The 17,962-nt window shown below is 39.5% G+C and overlaps 1 protein-coding gene across 1 annotated transcript in view; it reads right to left on the bottom strand.

Moving 5' to 3' along the window:
* Positions 1-17,962, bottom strand: part of LOC132825070 (voltage-dependent calcium channel subunit alpha-2/delta-4-like) — a 477,734-nt gene that overhangs the window by 84,318 nt on the left and 375,454 nt on the right. Inside the window, exons 27-29 of the mRNA XM_060840078.1 lie at positions 12,766-12,827; positions 2,945-2,989; positions 2,772-2,834 (exon numbers count right to left, since the gene is read on the bottom strand). Coding sequence (XP_060696061.1) covers positions 2,772-2,834; positions 2,945-2,989; positions 12,766-12,827 — 170 coding nt within the window. The remainder of the gene's footprint in view (positions 1-2,771; positions 2,835-2,944; positions 2,990-12,765; positions 12,828-17,962) is intronic.

Raw genomic sequence — 17,962 nt, 5'->3', positions numbered from 1 at the left:
GTCACTTGCAAGAAGGATCAGCACCAGCCGGGGTAAGTTGCGATGGATCAGCACCATCAAGAATACGTTGCGATGGATCAGCACCAGCAAGGGTAAGTTGCGATGGATCAGTACCATCAAGAATACGTTGTGATGGATCAGCACCAGCAAGGGTAAGTTGCGGTGATTGGCAAGTGAATTTGATTGCTATAGAGGATTGAAAATGGAATCCAAAGGAAGACAGGAGGTGGGTTTGTACCACTGAAGGGTGAAGTGAGAATGACATTCTGGATGTGATGAGAAAGGTGGTCAGTCAGTCAAGATAAGAAAATGAGGGAATAACCAATGGTATCAGTAATATAGGCCTGTTACGTGGGTGTTGACTGACAGAGTCCTTATGAAGTTTTTAGTTTGCTGACAATATTTCAAATATCCCTTCAAAACATATAGGGTGGCATGTTATTGAGGAAATTCAGCATCGCATGGCATTGGACCTGAACATGAACATTTAATAAAGAGTGAACAAAGAAACAGAATGCCATTTCTTTCACAATAAAAGTCCCTAACTTCCCTATGACCATTAGTGCATGCTAATTAAGAATTGCACCACTATGCATAACTCGCTGACTAAGCTAGTGTCAACATATAATGGTGATGCATACATGAATAAAGTAAATCCAATATAAAGTCACATTTAAATTTTAATCTGAGCACTCTTGTTCACTTAATAAGTTTTATATCAATGACAAGTAAATTCAGCAGGAAGGCTTTGGCTGTGATGCAGCACCTTCCTGTTTAACCTGGATGCTTTTTTAGAGATCACCTCTGGTTGCACCATTTTGAAAACTTACGGCAGGTTTCACCACTGAAAAGCTTGGGACTCAGGTTTAATTCCACCCTCAGGTCGGTGTGGAGTTTGTACATTCTCCCCATGTCTGCATAGGTTTCCTCCAGGGCCACCAGTTTCCTTCCACTGTGCAAAGATTTGCAAGTTGGCTGGATTGGCCATGTTAAATGTAGGGGTATACAGGTTAGAAGGATTAACCATAGGAAATGCAGGGTTACAGGGATAGGGCAGGAGGATGGGTTTGGGTGGGATGCCCTTTGGAGGATTGGTATGCATTCAATAGGCCTAATGGCCTGCTTCCACACTGTAAGGATTCTATGATTCTATGAAAAGGGGAAAAAGCAAAAGAGCAGAAGTGAAGCACCCTCCAGTTCTGTTTTCAGGAATGACAGGGCATTGGCAAAACTCTGCCATAAGGGCTGAATTTTCTCAGTCATTTAGTAATAGTGATCTGGGTGTGATTCCAGGATTCCAGCTCTCATTCCCCACATGGTCAGTTTTCAGCAGAACTGGCTTTTTTTCTCTCCTTGCTGGCTGAGAGTTTAGACCGATTCAGGCATGATTTCAACAGGGATTCTATTTTGAAAAATGAAATAAGTTGTTGACTTTACTTGATTGACATTTTATGTGTTTTTTGTTTGTAATTTCTTTTATCAATGCTTCAATTATTTAATGTAGGATTAAGAATTGTAACTCTCCGCAGCATCTGTTGTTCCCACTTAATGTTCTTTCTCATTTATACTGTTATTGGGTTGCGAAGCATATTTTCACAAAGAACATTTCTGAATGCATTTTTTTTCCACAGCAGTTCCACACTGTTACGATATGGCTCATTGGTTATTTACATATTGCATGCTGAATTAAGGTATGTAAGTTTGCAATAGGAGCTATGGGGATTGGGTGGGAGAGGGACGAAGGTTAGAGGACCAAGCTAGTTTTTTTTACGGTTAGGACAAAATTCCACAGAACCAAGGCAGGCCTTCTAATCTGTGAACCTCAGCACTTGTCTGCTTCTACAGCTGCCTTGGACCTGCTTCAAGGTCAACACTCCTGACTCCAGCTCAAACTCAAAGTGAAAATAGCATGATTCTGAACCGTTCAAACTGGGATGTGTCTGCCAGATCAGGAAAATTCCCAGCTTTAGCTATACACACCGATAGCAAAAATCCAGCCTTAACAACACTGCAATTTGTCACAATTAGGAGTATGAACCTTGTTCATGCTGCTCCTGAGTCATTACGAGAACTTTCACATTGCAATCGTTGTCAAAGTATTTACTTATTGCTGATCCCCAATTGTCCTTGAACTACTCAGTTCTCTGTGCCATTTTGGAGGACCACATTTCTATGGGACATCACATGTTCATCAGATCAGATGAGGATGGCAGAGTTCCTTTTTCTAAAGGGTATTAGTGAAGCCAATGTATTCTTACAATAATAGTTACCTTTTTGCTATTTGCCACTTTTTTAATTCCAAATTTTATCAGATTTAAATTTCATTGAATTTAACTTTTACCATCGATCTAGGTAGAATTTGAACCTATGTGCCTGGGGCTGTAGATTACCAGACCAGTCACATTGGCACTATACTATCCTTTATAAAAGCACATTGGAGCATCTCGCACCTTCTGCTTGTTTATTCTCATCTACTTAAACATTCATTACAAGATTTTTTTACCTATCACTGTTATTAAGTTGGTGAACCAGCTGCATACCCTTGCCAAAGACTTGCCATTCTTTCTATATTATGAGCCCAGGATTCTACATTATGATCCAACTAACACCTAACCAGTATTCTGTGATAAAAATGGTGTGTTCCACTTTCATACTATTCAGTTATGCTGCAGATCGTGACCCCATGTTAAAATGGCTGCAATCCTATTGCACTGTGTACCTCTTACAGTATTCAATTCAAAACCACCCCTCCATCTGAAAAGAACACTTACCTCTTCCTCTTTCTTGGAGATCAGAATGAACCCATTGTTATCTATTAAGAAACAATCCAGAGCCTGCATAACAGATTAAAAGTTTTGAATTATGTGGAATGTTTTTGGTAGTTTTTCTGTAAATCATTTAAAGAGTTATTTTCTTCCAATTTAAAAGATTATTGGATACTTACATCATCTTCACAGCTGATGGGGCATGTACCTTCTATGTTGCTGCACTGGAAAATGAGATGAAGTGAAATGCGTAATACACAGAAACATCATATTAAATTAATATTAAAACACCACTCTTTTCAGGACATCTGTTTAGCAAACGTTTCTCCCTTTTGTTATAAACAAGGTGTAAATTATATCAAAATTTCTGATTGACGTCATGAGAAAAATGGCCAATGTATAAAAATGAGCATGGTCTTTCCCTGCTCAATTAGATACACAAGATTCTTCGCTGCCAAAATAAACATTCTTGTGTGATCTGCTGGCTGTCAAAATATGCTATAAATCATGTTTTTAATTTCACTTTCTCCATTATATTTTCTGGATTTTAGAATAAGTCATCTCTCATCATAATTACCTGGATTTTAGACTCGAGCCAGATTCCGTACAGGTCAGGAACACAGGAAATACAAATTTTTTAAAAAGATTCTTTCAGGATATGAGTATTACTGGTTAGACTAATATTTATTGCCTACCCCTAATGATGTGAAGGTGATGGTGAGCCACATTTGAACAGCTGTAGTCTATCTGGTGTAGGTATCCATAGTGGTGTTCAGAGGGAGTTCAAGATAAGTTTTTGACCCAATGACAATGAAGGAATGGGAATAATGTTCCAATTCAGGATGGTGTTATGTTTCTCTTTGGTATGTGGGCAACAACTGTTTCTAACTTTAGGTCTGATCCTCATATATACTTTTCAACAAAGCAGTTTACTTACATCTGTATCATTAGACTGTACATGGAATAGTGCATGGCAGCAACAAAGAAGAAGAAACATTAGCTCAATCAGTTGTAAGCATCAGGGCAAATATATTTGTACACTTCAATATAAATCTGCATATTCTATTATACTGGCATACATGATCAGACCCAAACATGCACACATTACAAATCACTGAAGATCAAAAAAAATGTTAGCACAAACCAAGGTATTCCATCAGACTTCAATAGATTTTATCATATAAAATACATTAACATTTGTTGAATGAAGCAACTAAATGAAACCCACCCTGTTGATTATCATGTTGTATATGCAACTGAACTGTGTCTACAATTCACTGCCAGTATTTGCTTTAAGTCTATGGTGTACAGGTCTTTCTTGATCTAACACAATAGAGAAAAAAGAACTTGATGGTCTAACTAGAAGAGGATCTTATGTTGAGGAAGTAGTTTATTGTATATTAGCAACTAGCTACAGGTTGCATTTATATGATAGACATTAATACAGAGACTACAAGGAGGACTTTCTTAGACCGAGACCCGGACAGAGTGAATGTTGGGAAGATGTTTCCATTGGTAGGGGATACTAGGTCCCAAGGGTACAGCTTTAGAGTAAGGGAAAACCTTTTAGAATGGAGTTAAGTAGAAATTTCTTCAGCCAGAAAGTGGTGAATCTATGGAATTCACTGCCGCAGAAGGTGTGGAGGCCAGGTCATTGAGTCTAATTAAGACGGAGACAGATAAGTTCTTGATTGTCAAGGAAATCAAGAGTTACAGGGAGAATGGGGATGAGAAACATAAGTGAATGGATGAACAGACTTGATGGGCTGAATGGACTAATTTCTGCTCCAAGTCTTATCATCTTATGGACTTGGATATTAGATCTTAATGCCATGGTGAAGAACCATAACTATGGATCACCTATGGATGTATTGAATTTTCTTTAGAAATGTTGCTTGCAGATGTAAACCCAATAGCTGTCTGAGTGAGAAGCTCTGGAATGTCACATCTGATGAGCTGTCGATGAAGCTTAAAAAGGATGGTCTTAAAAAGTGAAATAGGCTATTAACTGAGTTGTCAACTCTTGGGAGTTACCTCCGTCTGTAAGCATGATGGGAGAAAAGATAACATTCTGGGTGGATGTTTCATGTCTTTTCCTTTCAAGACGACAAAAGAACAGAGGTTAAAAGCCAATTTAATTCTGGTTTGTATGTGCCAGTGGGCTGAGATGCTCATGTGTGCCAGAGGGCTGAAGTATTCATGTGTATATGCCTGGGTTTGAGCACTACTGTGATGTGAAGGTCACAGTCAAAGAACCACCCACTAGTTACTCTTGTTTTGCAGGTAAAGTACTCTCCTTAGCTCAGTGCTAGACGTCAATTAACCAGTAAGCCAGTCAAAGCAAAGGATTTGTGAAAATGAGGGATAGAAATGGCAAGATTAGGGAACCATGGCTGACTAGCTAAGAGGAAAAATGAAGCCTACATAAGGTCTAGGCAACTGAACATAGACAAAGGTTTGGAAGAATATCGGGAATGGAGGACCAATCTGAAATGAGGAATTAAAAGGACTAAAAGGGGTCATGAGATATCTTTAGCAAACATGGTTAAGGAAAATCCCAAAGTTTGTATTCCTATTTAAGGAACAAGAGGGTAACGAGAGAAAGGGTTGGTCCACAAGGAAAAAGGAGGAAAGTTATGCGTGGAGTCAGAGAAAATGGATGCGATTCTTAATGAGTGCTTTGAATCAGTATTCACTGAGGAGAGGGACATGCTGGATGTTGATGTTAGGGACAGATGTTTGATTACTCTAGGTCAAGTTGTTATAAGGAGGGAGGAAGTGTTGGGTATTCTAAAAGGCATTAAGATGGACAAGTCCCCAGGTCCAGACGGGATCTATCCCAGGTTACTGAGGGAGCGATAGAGGAAATAGCTGGGGCCTTAACAGATATCTTTGCAGCATCCTTCAACTCAGGTGAGGTCCTGGAGGACTGGAAAATTGCTAACGTTGTCCTCTTGTTTAAGAAGGGTAACAGGGATAATCCAGGTAATTATAGACCAGTAAGCCTGACATCAGTAGGAGGGAAGCTGCTAGAGAAGATACTGTGGTCAGGATCTATTCTCATTTGGAAGGAAATGGGCTTATCAGTGATAGGCAACATGTTTTTGTGCAGGAAAGCTCATGTCTTGCCAACTTAATAGAATTCTTTGAGGAAGTGACAAAGTTGACTGATGAGGGAAGAGCTGTAGATGTTATATATAGAAACTTTAATAAGGCGTTTGATAAGATTCTCCATAGTCGGCTGACAAGGAAGGTGAAGGACGGCCAAAGGGCCCATTTCTGTGCTGTAATTTTCTTTGAATTTTGTTCTTTGACAAAAGAATCTTAACTAATCTGCAAAGGCAAGATTCCCAAATTATCAATATTGTACTATCTACTCCTCACACACCACCCATAGAGACTGGTCCATAAAGAGTCATAGAGATGTACAGCATAGAAACAGACCCTTTGGTCCAACTCATCCATGCTGACCACATAACCCAACCTAATGTAGCTCCCATTTGCCAGCTTTTGGCCCTTATCCCTCTAAGCCCTTCCTATTCATATACCTATCCAGATGCCTTTTAAATGCTGCAATTGTACCAGCCTCCATCACTTCCTCTGGCAGCTCATTCCATAACCACACAACCCCCACTGCATGAAAAGGTTGCTCCTTAGAACCCTGCTATATCTTTCCCACCCCACCCTAAACCTACGCTGTCTGGTTCTGGACTCTCCCACCCCAGGGAAAAGACCTTGTCTATTTACCCTATCTATGCCCTTCATGATTTTATAAACCTCAATAAGGTCACCCCTCAGCCTCTGACACTCCAGAGAAAACAGCCCCAGCCTGTTCAGCTCTCCCTATAGCTCAAATCCTCCAGCCCTGGCAACATCCTTGTAAATCTTTTCTGAACCCTTACATGTTTATATCTTGTAACTTTCGTCATTTTTTTGGACTCACTTCTTTCTAATTTGTGTTTATAGGTTTTGCATTATTACTTCTTCGTACCTTTAAATAAATTCACTCTTTTATTAAATCAAGTAAGCCAGTTAAAGTTACGCCCTTCAATCAAATTCATTGTGTCTGGGAGAAATATATCCATTAGGCAGCCAATTCTTGGAAAATTAACCTTGTCGCAATCAATTGAGAGGATGAGAGGATAAAGAAGGGTAGCCAGTTCATTTGTGATTCTTTGGCAATTTGGGTATCCCATCCTGAACTGTAATAACTTCGAGAACTTTGCTCAGGGTCTAGTTGTAACACTTGTTTGTTTGAGATCCTAGGTCATTCAGGTCACAAGTCCGTACTACATCACCATGGTGGGTGGTACTTATTGCACTCATGCAGGGATCTCAGGTTAGTTTCCACAATTTGTTACATTTCCCCAAATTGTTAAACTCCCAGGTGAGGAGGGATGAACTGGCTTCCTATCCTTATTCACCTCATTCTTGGTTAGTGGTAAAAAAAAGTTAATTGTGGATACTTTTCTCCCCAAATCCAACTGAATTATATTTTAAAATGAACCATTTTAATGAAGGTTCCATTGGTTAACAAAGAGACAGTTTATTAATTTCTAAACCTGATAATTATTAGTAATTCTGGGTTAACATAGACCCAGAATAGAATTAAGTGATAAGTTCAAAAAAATAAAAGTTTAATAAAAACAAATGTACAGATCAGTCTCTGAATTGTTCAAAAGGAAGAAGGCAGCTTACGCAAGGTGGGGGAAACAAAGGTCTAGCACAGCTTTAGAGGATTACAGGCTTGCTAAAAAGGAGTTCAGAAATGGACTGAGGAGAGCCAGGAGGGGACACGAGAAAGGCTTGGCAGGAAGAATTAGTGAGAATCCAAAGGCATTTTACTCATACGTGAGGAATAAGAGAATGATCAGGGAGAAGGTAAGGCCATCAGGGCTAGAGTAGCGAACTTGTGTGAGGATTCTGAGCAGAAAGGGGAAGCCCTAAATGAGTTTTTTGCTTTGGTTTTCATTAAGGAAAGGGACCTGGTTGTGAATGAGAACTTTGAGGAGCTGGGAAACAGGCTTGAACAGATCAAGATTGATGAAGTTGATGTATTTGAAATTTTGGCAAATTTATAAAATTGATAAGTCCCCACGGCCAGACCAGACTTATCCTAGGCTGCACCAGGAAATGAGAAAGGAGGTTGCTAAGCCACTGGCGGAGATCTTTGCTTCCTCACTCTCCACAGGAGTCCAACTGGAGGATTGGAAGGAGGCGAATGTTGTTCCTCTTTTCAAGAAAGATAATAGGGAAATCCCTGGCAATTACAGACCAATCAGCCTTATGTCTGTGGTCATCAAGGTTTGGAAATAATTCTGAGGGATAGGATTTATGACTAATTAGAAAATCTTGGCATGATTAAAGGCAAAGTTTGTGAAAAGATTTGTAGCTCGGGTGCTTGTTGTTGTGGTTCTGTTCGCCAAGCTGGGAATTTTTGTTGTAGACGTTTCATCCCTTGTCTAGGTGACATCCTCAGTGCTTGGGAGCCTCCTGTGAAATGCTTCTGTGATGTTTCCTCCGGCATTTGTAGTGGTTTGTATCTGCCGCTTCTAGAACGTCTGCAACACAAGTTCTCAGCTCAGCGAACAGAACCACAACTGTGATTAAAGGCAGTCAGCATGGCTTTGTAAGGGGCAGGTCATGCCTATCTAATTTTATTGAGTTCTTTGAGGAGGTGACAAGACAGGTTGATAACGGTCGAGCAGTGGATGTGGTGTATATGGACTTCAGCAAGGTATTTGATAAGGTTCCCAATGGTAGGCAGTATGAGATACAGGGAGATTTGGCTATCTGGATTCAGAATTAGTTGGCTGACAGAAGGCAGAGAGTGGTAGTAGATGGAAAGTATTCTGCCTCGAGGTCAGTGTTGAGTGGGGTCCTGCAGGGCTCTGATCTTGGGCCTCTGCTCTTTGTAGTTTTTATTAATGACTTGGATGAGGTGGTCGATGGGTGGGTTAGTAAATTTGCAGATGACACAAAGGTTGGAGGTGCCATTGATAGTATCGAGGGCTATTGCAGGCTGCAGCTTTGACACAGACAGAATGCAGAGCTGGGCTGAGAAATGGCAGATGGAGTTCAACCTGGATAAATGCAAAGTTATGCATTTTGGAAGGTCAAACTTGAATGCTAAATATTGGTGAGCGGCACGGCGGCACAGTGGTTAGCAGTGCTGCCTCACAGCGCCAGAGATCCGGGTTCAATTCCCGCCTCAGGCGACTGACTGTGTGGAGTTTGCATGTTCTCCCCGTGTCTGCGTGGGTTTCCTCCGGGTGCTCCGGTTTCCTCCCACAGTCCAAAGATGTGTGGGCCAGGTGAATTGGCTATGCTAAAATGCCCGTAGTGTTAGATAAGGGGTAAATGTAGGGGTATGGGTGGGTTGCGCTTCGGCTGGTCGGTGTGGACTTGTTGGGATGAAGGGCCTGTTTCCACACTGTAAGTAATCTAATCTAATCTAAAGGATTAAAGACAGGATTTTTGGCAGTGTGGAGGAACAGAGGGATCTTGGTGTTCAAGTAAGTAGTTCCCTCAAAGTTGCCACCCAAGTGGCTAGGGCTATTAAGAAAGCATATGATGTTTTGGCTTTCATTAACAGGGGGATCAAGTTTAAGAGCTGCGAGGTTTTGCCACAGCTCTACAAATCCCTGGTGAGACCACACTTGGCATATTGTGTCCAGTTCTGGTCGCCCTACTATAGGAAAGATACAGAGGCTTTGGAGAAAGTGCAGAGATGGTTTACCAGGAAGCTGCTGGGATTGGAGAGCTTGTCTTATGAAGAGAGGTTGACTAAGCTCTGACTTTTCTCTCTGGAGAGAAGAGGAAGAGAAGTGACCTGATCGAGGTATAAAAGGTAGCGAGAGGCATAGATACAGTCAATAGCCAAAGACTTTTCCCCAGGGTAGGACTGACTGGTATGAGGGGTCATAGTTTTAAGATAATTGGAGGAAGGTATAGAGGAGACATCAGATGTAGGTTCTTTTCACAGAGAATTGTGAATGCATAGAATGCGTTGCCAGTGGTGGTGGTGGAAGCAGAGTCATTAGGGATATTTAAGCAACTGCTGGACATACACATGGATAGCTGTGAGTTGAGGGGTGTGTAGGTTAGGTTATTTTATTTTAGATTAGGATTAATTCTTGGCACAACATCGTGGGCCAAAGGGCCTGTTCTGTGCTGTACTTTTCTATGTTCTGTGTTCTATGTTCATTAAGTTGAATAGTTGGCTAGTTGAACACAATGGCTCTTGCGGTGGAGGTATTTATGTTAGTACTTGAACAGCTGGTTTCATGACCCTAAGATTTGAAAATTGTTTAAGATTCTGTAGTTTTGAATCCTTTTGTCAAATATTGACTTTCAGTATTCAAGCTGAGAGGGAATCCCATTTCCTTATGTCCGTCTGCTAGTTAGCTGACTTTCAGCATTCAGAGGGACAGAGTCTGTACCGCAACATAGGAGTAACTAGGGAATAGTTCTTCAACTGTGACCTTCACAGCATGCTACTGCTTGAATTCAGGCTGCACTGATGGCTGTGGCATCTCAGATTTCATTATGAGGTCTGAATATTGGGACTAACTCAGGCTACAAGATCCAAAAAATGGGCTCTTACAATTTCCTAGGCTTGTGAATATATAAGATTTACGATGTGAGAAAAGATTACTGAGACAATTGTGTCTCAAAAGAAGGGTGTTATTTTGATTATTCATACTTTTTTCCTCATCTTGTAAGACCTGGAGAAGAAGATGTAATTTGGATATTGCTGCTTTTCTTGTAGTTGGTTCTGTAATTTAAATAACATAGGTGATAGGACTGATGTGGTCCAAAGTAAGTTGTCAATGCCATGTATATTTCAGTCAGGGTTTTTGCTTTTATGCCTGGGGAGAGAAACTCCCACTCTGCAGTGCTGTAGCCATTACTGCACATCACAGGATCAACCTTATTAACTCATGCACAAAACGGTATCAAATTACAAGGACCTGTTCCCATGGAAACAAGTGCTTTTCAAAAGCTAATGTGCTGCATGCCTTAAAGGAGACCTCTATTACCTTTCTTTAACAACATAGCTTTCCTCTAGTGAGATAGTCTTATAATTGCTGGAAAAAAGTCTTACAAAACAGGAATTTAATTGGGTTACTTCTGTGATTTATGTAAATTTCAGGGATTTAAACATTGAAGGTTTTATTTGAGTTACAAATGAACAAATATTAAGCAAATTCATTTTAAATTCTTCCTTATTTACTCTGTTTAAAATATAGTTAACACATCTTAAAAAAACAGAGCAAGTAATTATATTACATTGTGTTAAGTTTTGTGAGCAAAGAATTATAGGACTATGTTTGTCAGCCTTCAAGACAGATCCTCCATTCAGTGAGTTTATGGGTGAGCAGTATCTTAACTCCCAGTGCACTCACCTTGGCTTCATATTCTTGAACGAACTTGCTTGTTAAAAAAATTATCAATCTCAAACTTAAAATGAGTAATTTAGTATCAAATGTAGTAATTATTTAACCACTTTTTTGTGGGAGATAAGGTGAAACTTTGTGTTAAACAATGCTAAACTTCACTCAAATGACTTGCCTCTGATTTTAGGGTTATGTTCCCTGGTCCTAGGCGCCCCACCAGGGGTCATAAGCGGTTTTCTTTACATACTATATCAATTATTTTCAAAATCTTAAAAGCTTCAATTAAAACACTACTCAATCTTCATATTCCAAAAAAGCAAGATTTGTTTATATAGTCTCGGCTCTGAGTGAGCTTTGGTTATATTCTAGTGCTCAGAATTGTACACAATTCTTACAGTGGTCGAACAAAGGCTTTGTATTGCTGCAACAAAACTTTTTCCTCTATCTAGATAGCCTTAAAGGAATAAAAATTAACATTTCACTGCTCTTTTTTGTATTGTTTTCATTCCTGATGAACATATTTTTGTGATCTGTTTACTTGAAATCCTGAGTCTTTTTGGACCTTCACTGTTCATCACTTCTTACCATTTAAAAAAATATTCAGACAGATTCTTATGTTTGCCAAAATGGATGATCTCACACTTATATTTTGCTGCAGTTATGCTCACTCAATTAATTCATCAATGTCCATTTGCAATTTTATGCTCCATCTCCATTAATTAGTATTCCACTAATCTTTTTGTCATTGGCAAACTTGATTATATTATCCTCTATCAGACAGATATTTTAAGCATGGTGAGCAAAACAAGTTTAAGTATTTTAAGAAATTCCATATTAATGTATACAATTAGCATAGTGTTAGGTGCCAGTATATAATATAATAACATATACTAATACGTCATGGGATAGTTTCAAATTTTTGGTGTAAAAATGCACAATTGTAATGTGAAATGTTTTAAAACAAACACTATAATTACAAAGATGCATGATCATCATGTCATACATTGAATAACCCACTCCCTGTCACATAACTTCAACTCAAATAATTTGTCTAACAAATATATGCAAGTCTGTTAAAAAGAATAGATTTCATAGAATTAGATAAAGTTTTGAATAAATACTTCTTCCTTTTGCTTTGTTTGATGGGTTCTCATGGTCTGAATGCAGTGAATATTCGGAATAAAAGCCCAATAAAGGCTCTCAGAATTATTTGCTGTATTGTTTCACTGTGTGGTTAATTTGTTGTTCTACAAAGATCTGACATTGCAAAGTACAAAATGAGAAAAATCTATTCACCCATCAAGCATGCTGCTTCCATAAATTTATTTATGACCGTTAATAAAAATTAACAGGAATTCTCAGATGTTTTCTTATTTTCTCACAGTTTAACAAGGAATTCCAAAGAAACTTGGTGCATCAATAGGCAACGAAAGTGGTTTCTGAGCCAAAATTAAATGACAATGTCCTGTCTCTGACAACTATATGGATTCAGATTAAAATGAACTTAGGATAGCATTGAGGGCAGAGAAGAACCTAAGTAAAATACAATTCATAGAAAATAACCTGGGAAATCTCTTATCAGCTAAAATTTCAGACTTTACCTGCTGTGTAGCCATCCAGAATTTCTGTCGCATTAATGAGAGATTAATCTGCACGCCAACAGCTGGAAGAAAAGATGAAATAATTAACCTTATGTTTGAATAAACTAATTGCCTCATTTTCTGGAATGATTTCAAAATACAAGGAGTCTCAGAGTGAAAGAATTAATCCACACTTGGGAAAAGGGGTGGTGAGAAAATCTTGATGATTCAATAAATGTATATTAAAGCTGTGTTTCCTGCACAGTCATGGGACATACATTCTCCTTGTGCCTTGTTCACATAAACATTGGCATGTTGTCATATCCTGATGTAAAAATTATTTCAGTTAGGCAAACTATTACCTCATGGGAAAGGGCTGTTTGCCACTTACTGTAGTAATGCAGCTGAACATAAGTAAACCAGGAGAAAGCTTGCAAAAGACCAAAATTGAAAGATTGCAATTGCATAATTCACCATCTGTAGACTGCCTGATCACCATTGAGCAATTGCCTACATGAAACAGAACTTGGATAATATTCAGACATTTCTTTGCAACTCAAAATGTGAGGTAATAACCATGGGCCAGAAAAGAGAATGTCTCTTAATATTGAATGGCATTACTAGCACTGAATCCCCCATCTGCGAGTTATCATGGACAAAAACCTAAATGGATCAGTTAAATCAGTTATATGTGCAGGTCAGACAGTTAATTAATCATGAAACTAGGCTCTTGAGTGTACTTCTCCTAGAATTACACAGAGAAGGGAAGCATTCACCACTGCCAGGACCTCCTACCATTCTTGCTGTGGGTTCCATATTTAAAGCTCAGCAACACATCATTCAGGAACTACAAATCAGAAACTGGCTCTGACATTGTGGTGTCTGTTGGTTACTATGGAGGACACGAGATCCAGAGGAAAGGAAAGCCTTCTCTCTGTTTCACAGACAAAAATTCAGAGGTTTTGGTGGATGAGCCTGGAGAGGAGATTTGTCCTTTTACCTGTGGGTTGCCATATAAAACCTTAACTCCAAATCAAGCCAAACTGGAGGCAAATTTCAACTAGGTAAGTGTTGTGACCCAGGTGAAGCAGGATGTTCAGTAGTACAGTTGCAGATTAGTGTCATTCTGCACTTGCCAAGAGTAAGTGTAATATTGTGTCTGTTACCTCAAATTCACACTCACTCCAACTTTGCTACTGCACACGCCTGTCATCAAGGCTATGGTCTCAAATATTGCCTGCATCATGTCAACTCAGCAACACATCTACTTTAGACTCCCAAGCTATTAACCTTTCCTACTTACTCACTGGGGACACCTCACCATTAAGTGCTCTTCAATCCACTTTTATCATAACCAATCCTTGCCTTTGTCAGATAGCAGGAAAGATTGATCCACTTCCAGACTGATGTCTCCACAGTACTTTGACTGATCTACTGCAAATGTATTTCTTAGACTGAGTGGAGAAAGTGTGACCCAATCCTTGAACTGCAAGAACATAGATCCTGAAAATCTATTTGGGCCAGACAACTGACAGTGTAGCCAACCCCAGGGATTGGAATAGGATGTTGCTTCGACTGATTGTGACTGTACCTGTCAAATTGCAGGAATTATCCAACGCTGCACAACAGGAAAATCGAGTGCAACATGGACTGAAACATAACTAAATTCCACCCAGCTGTACACACTTGTCAGTCCCCCAATAGTTCTGAAATAAAGGCAATCATTCCATTTTATCACCACATAGGCCTCTTTATTTATTGCCATCTACAAAATAGCAGGAACCTAACAAGATAAGAGATGCAGTGAGCTATCTTCAAGCCCTCTAGAGGGAGCACTTTAATTCCTTTTCAGTTTGCAGAAATAAATACCAAAGACATTTTTGTGGTAATTTCTGAGGACAGATAATCTTGTCCTTACAGAATTGCATTTTTGAAGGTGATGACATTAAAACAATATATTTTAAAGATTGAGTGATTTAGTTGAGATCTTTGGGATTATACTATAGAAAGTGGCAAAACTGACCTTTCAGTCTCAAGGACTGAAGGATTAATAAGACACAAGTTTAAAAATATTTAAAAAAGCCAGGTAAAATGTTTTCAACTGCAAAGCAGGAATGGAAGACTTGAAATTATAGGTTAACCCCATGTTACAACAGATCCCTGGAGTGGGTGGGACTTGAACCAGGGTCTTCTAGCACAGTAATGGGAGTACTACCACTGTGCCAATGTTCCCTCTAAGCTGCATGGCTGTGTGCATATCGCATTTGCTGTTTCCATGATGATCACACATCCGCCTACGTGGATCACACATTTCTAATTCCAGAAGTCACTGCTGCAAACTGACCTTGGAGGCTCACATGAAAAATAAAGTTAAAGGGAATGCTGCACTGTGCCACAAAAACTTCTAGACTTGAATTTATATAATGCTCTTAATGATCTTAAGACATCCCAAGGAACATTACAGCCAAGGAAGTACTTTTGAATTGCAGGGGCATGATAATTTGCAAGAAATAGTGCAATAAATTTGTGCCAACAAATTCCCACAAACAACAATGTGTTAATGGCTAGATAACATGCTTTTTAATAATAACTGACGGTGAAACATTGACCAAGACACTGAGGATAACACCCCTGCTCCTTTTTTTCAAAATAGTGTCAGGGTTTAAGTGATAAATGCTCAGGGAAGACAACAAGTAAATTTTTGTTATATTGTAAGAGACACAAGAGTCGATGTACATGCAGCAAGGCTCTGAAAACAGCAATAAAATACATAGCCAGAGAATCTGTTTTTCTGATTTTGGTGGAGACACGCCAGCAGAAATTGCTTGCTTCCTCAAAATAGTGCCATAGGATCTTTTACACACGAGAGGGCAGGCAAGGCCTTTAAAATGTCACTCGAAAACAAACATCTCTGGAAATGTAGCAGTCCCTCAGTACTCCACTGGAGTGTTAGCCTAGATTTTTCTTGAAATCCTTGGCGTGGAACTCAAACGCACAAGACTTTGAGGAGAGAGTGCTATCACTTAGCTATGTCTGACAACTATTGAAACTGTTTCAAAGGATGTTGTGAAACTTGCAAGGATTCAGAAAAGAATTAGAAGGATGTTGCCAGGGTTGAAAAGTTTGAGCTATAGGAAGAGGCGGAATAGAACGGGACTATTTTCCACAGAGCATCAGAGGCTGAGGGGTTACCTCATAGACAGTTATAAACATCATGAGGGGAATGGATAGGATGAATAGGTCTTTTCCCCAGGGTAGTGGAGTCCAAAACTAGAGGGCATAGGTTTAGGGTGAGAGGGGAAAGATTGAAAAGGGACCTAAGGGGCGACTTTTTCATCCAGAGAGTGGTGCATGTACGGAATGAGTTGCCAGAAGAAGTGGTGGAGGCTGGTACAATTACAACATTTAAAAGGCATCTGGATGGATATATGAATAGGAACGGTTTAGAGGAATATGAGGCAAATACTGGCAAATGGGACTAGATTAATATAGGATATCTGGTCAGCATGGATGAGTTGGACCGAAGAATCTGTTTCTATGGTGTACAGCTCTATGACTCTAAATGAGTCAAAATGCAAGCTGTCAGATATGTAAGAGAAGCAAGAACGGGTTATTATTGGTCAAGTGGGATTAATCTATGCAAAACAGGAGCTTTTTGGTTCTTCTTATTCTTTTCCTGCTCCCAAAGGTTCTTCTCTTCATTCTAATAGGAGAATTAACTATCACAAGAAATTCCAGTGGCAGAATAGTTAGGCAGAGCAAGGTGGGCTGTTAATGACTAACTCAATAGGAAATCTGTATTCAAATCTCTTAAAAGGCAAGGAGGACGTTAAACAGAGCAGTGATGTTGCCTTGCACCTTAGAATTTGAGAATAAGGTCCATAGAAAATCTGGTTATATTTTCCTGGTTCTATGTGAACTATTTAGCTCAAACAAATGCATTTTATTTAATGAACATTGAGTATTTTGTTTTAAAAATGTGCAATTGTTACTTTTTGTCAGAGCTTATGATAAGGAAATGCAGAATATTGTGTTATATGGGACATTTAGCTTCTCATAATATCACTGCATCCAGATGGATACGATATTTTCCAAAGTGCTACTCTCCTTTTGCTGTTCTCTCTTCAAATGCTCCTTACAACTAACCATTCACAACTTGGTGAGACTCAGTGTTAAGACTAGGAAAAGATATAAAATTGATGTTGAAATCCATCAAAAGAGTTGAGGTGTGAAATCAAAACAGATGGGCGGCACGGTGGCACAGTGGTTAGCACTGCTGCCTCACAGCGCCTGTAGATCCGGGTTCAATTCCCGACTCAGGCGACTGACTGTGTGGAGTTTGCACGTTCTCCCCGTGTCTGCGTGGGTTTCCTCCGGGTGCTCCGGTTTCCTCCCACAGTCCAAAGATGTGCGGGACAGGTGAATTGGCTAAGCTAAATTGCCCGTAGTGTTAGGTAAGGGGTAAATGTAGGGGTATGGGTGGGTTGCGCTTCGGCAGGTCGGTGTGGACTTGTTGGGCCGAAGGGCCTGTTTCCACACTGTAAGTCTAATCTAATCTAATCAATTAGTTCAATCTTGCCTTGGTTCATGAGTGCATGTTATGTAATCATATTTATTATCTTCATCAGTGATTTGATTTAATTTATTGCAGTCACATGTACCTAATCACTAGTCTTGCAAAACATGATTAAGGCCATTTCCCAATTTTGGAAATCTAAGCATGTCATCTCTGCCTGTGCTCACTGCCCATATTTTTGACTCATTGAGATTAGATGGTCAGGAATCAGATTTCCTAATTCCTGAAACAGTGTTGGAGGAATACAAGTGCTGAGGTGGCTGATTGAAAGCTCGCTTTACTTCACTAAGTCTCAGTCTAGATTTCTGTGTTGCTGCTACTCCCCCTAATCATCGCTACTCTCCTCATCTCTCCAAGCCCTCTCTGTTCCTCCAGTGAATCCTCTATAGCTGGTCAACTAGTATCCACTATGTAAAGACATCAGGTGCTGTATAGTAGCAACAGAAAGTCCTTGACGTGGACATGAAAAAAAATACGTTGTTAACAGTCTAATAGAGTTTTTACAAAAGAACAACCACCATACTTGAAATGCTGTAGAACAAATTAAACAAAACACTCAAATTGTTGCTTAGTTGTAAAAACAAGCAGGCATCTAACTGTACCAAACAGAGATAATACTTTAAAACTGTCAATCAAACTTGC

Source organism: Hemiscyllium ocellatum, chromosome 19 (genome assembly GCF_020745735.1).
Source record: "Hemiscyllium ocellatum isolate sHemOce1 chromosome 19, sHemOce1.pat.X.cur, whole genome shotgun sequence".
NCBI classification, from domain to species: domain Eukaryota; kingdom Metazoa; phylum Chordata; class Chondrichthyes; order Orectolobiformes; family Hemiscylliidae; genus Hemiscyllium; species Hemiscyllium ocellatum.
The sequence above is the reverse complement of the archived record's forward strand: the minus strand, read 5'-3'. Positions and strand labels throughout refer to the sequence as shown.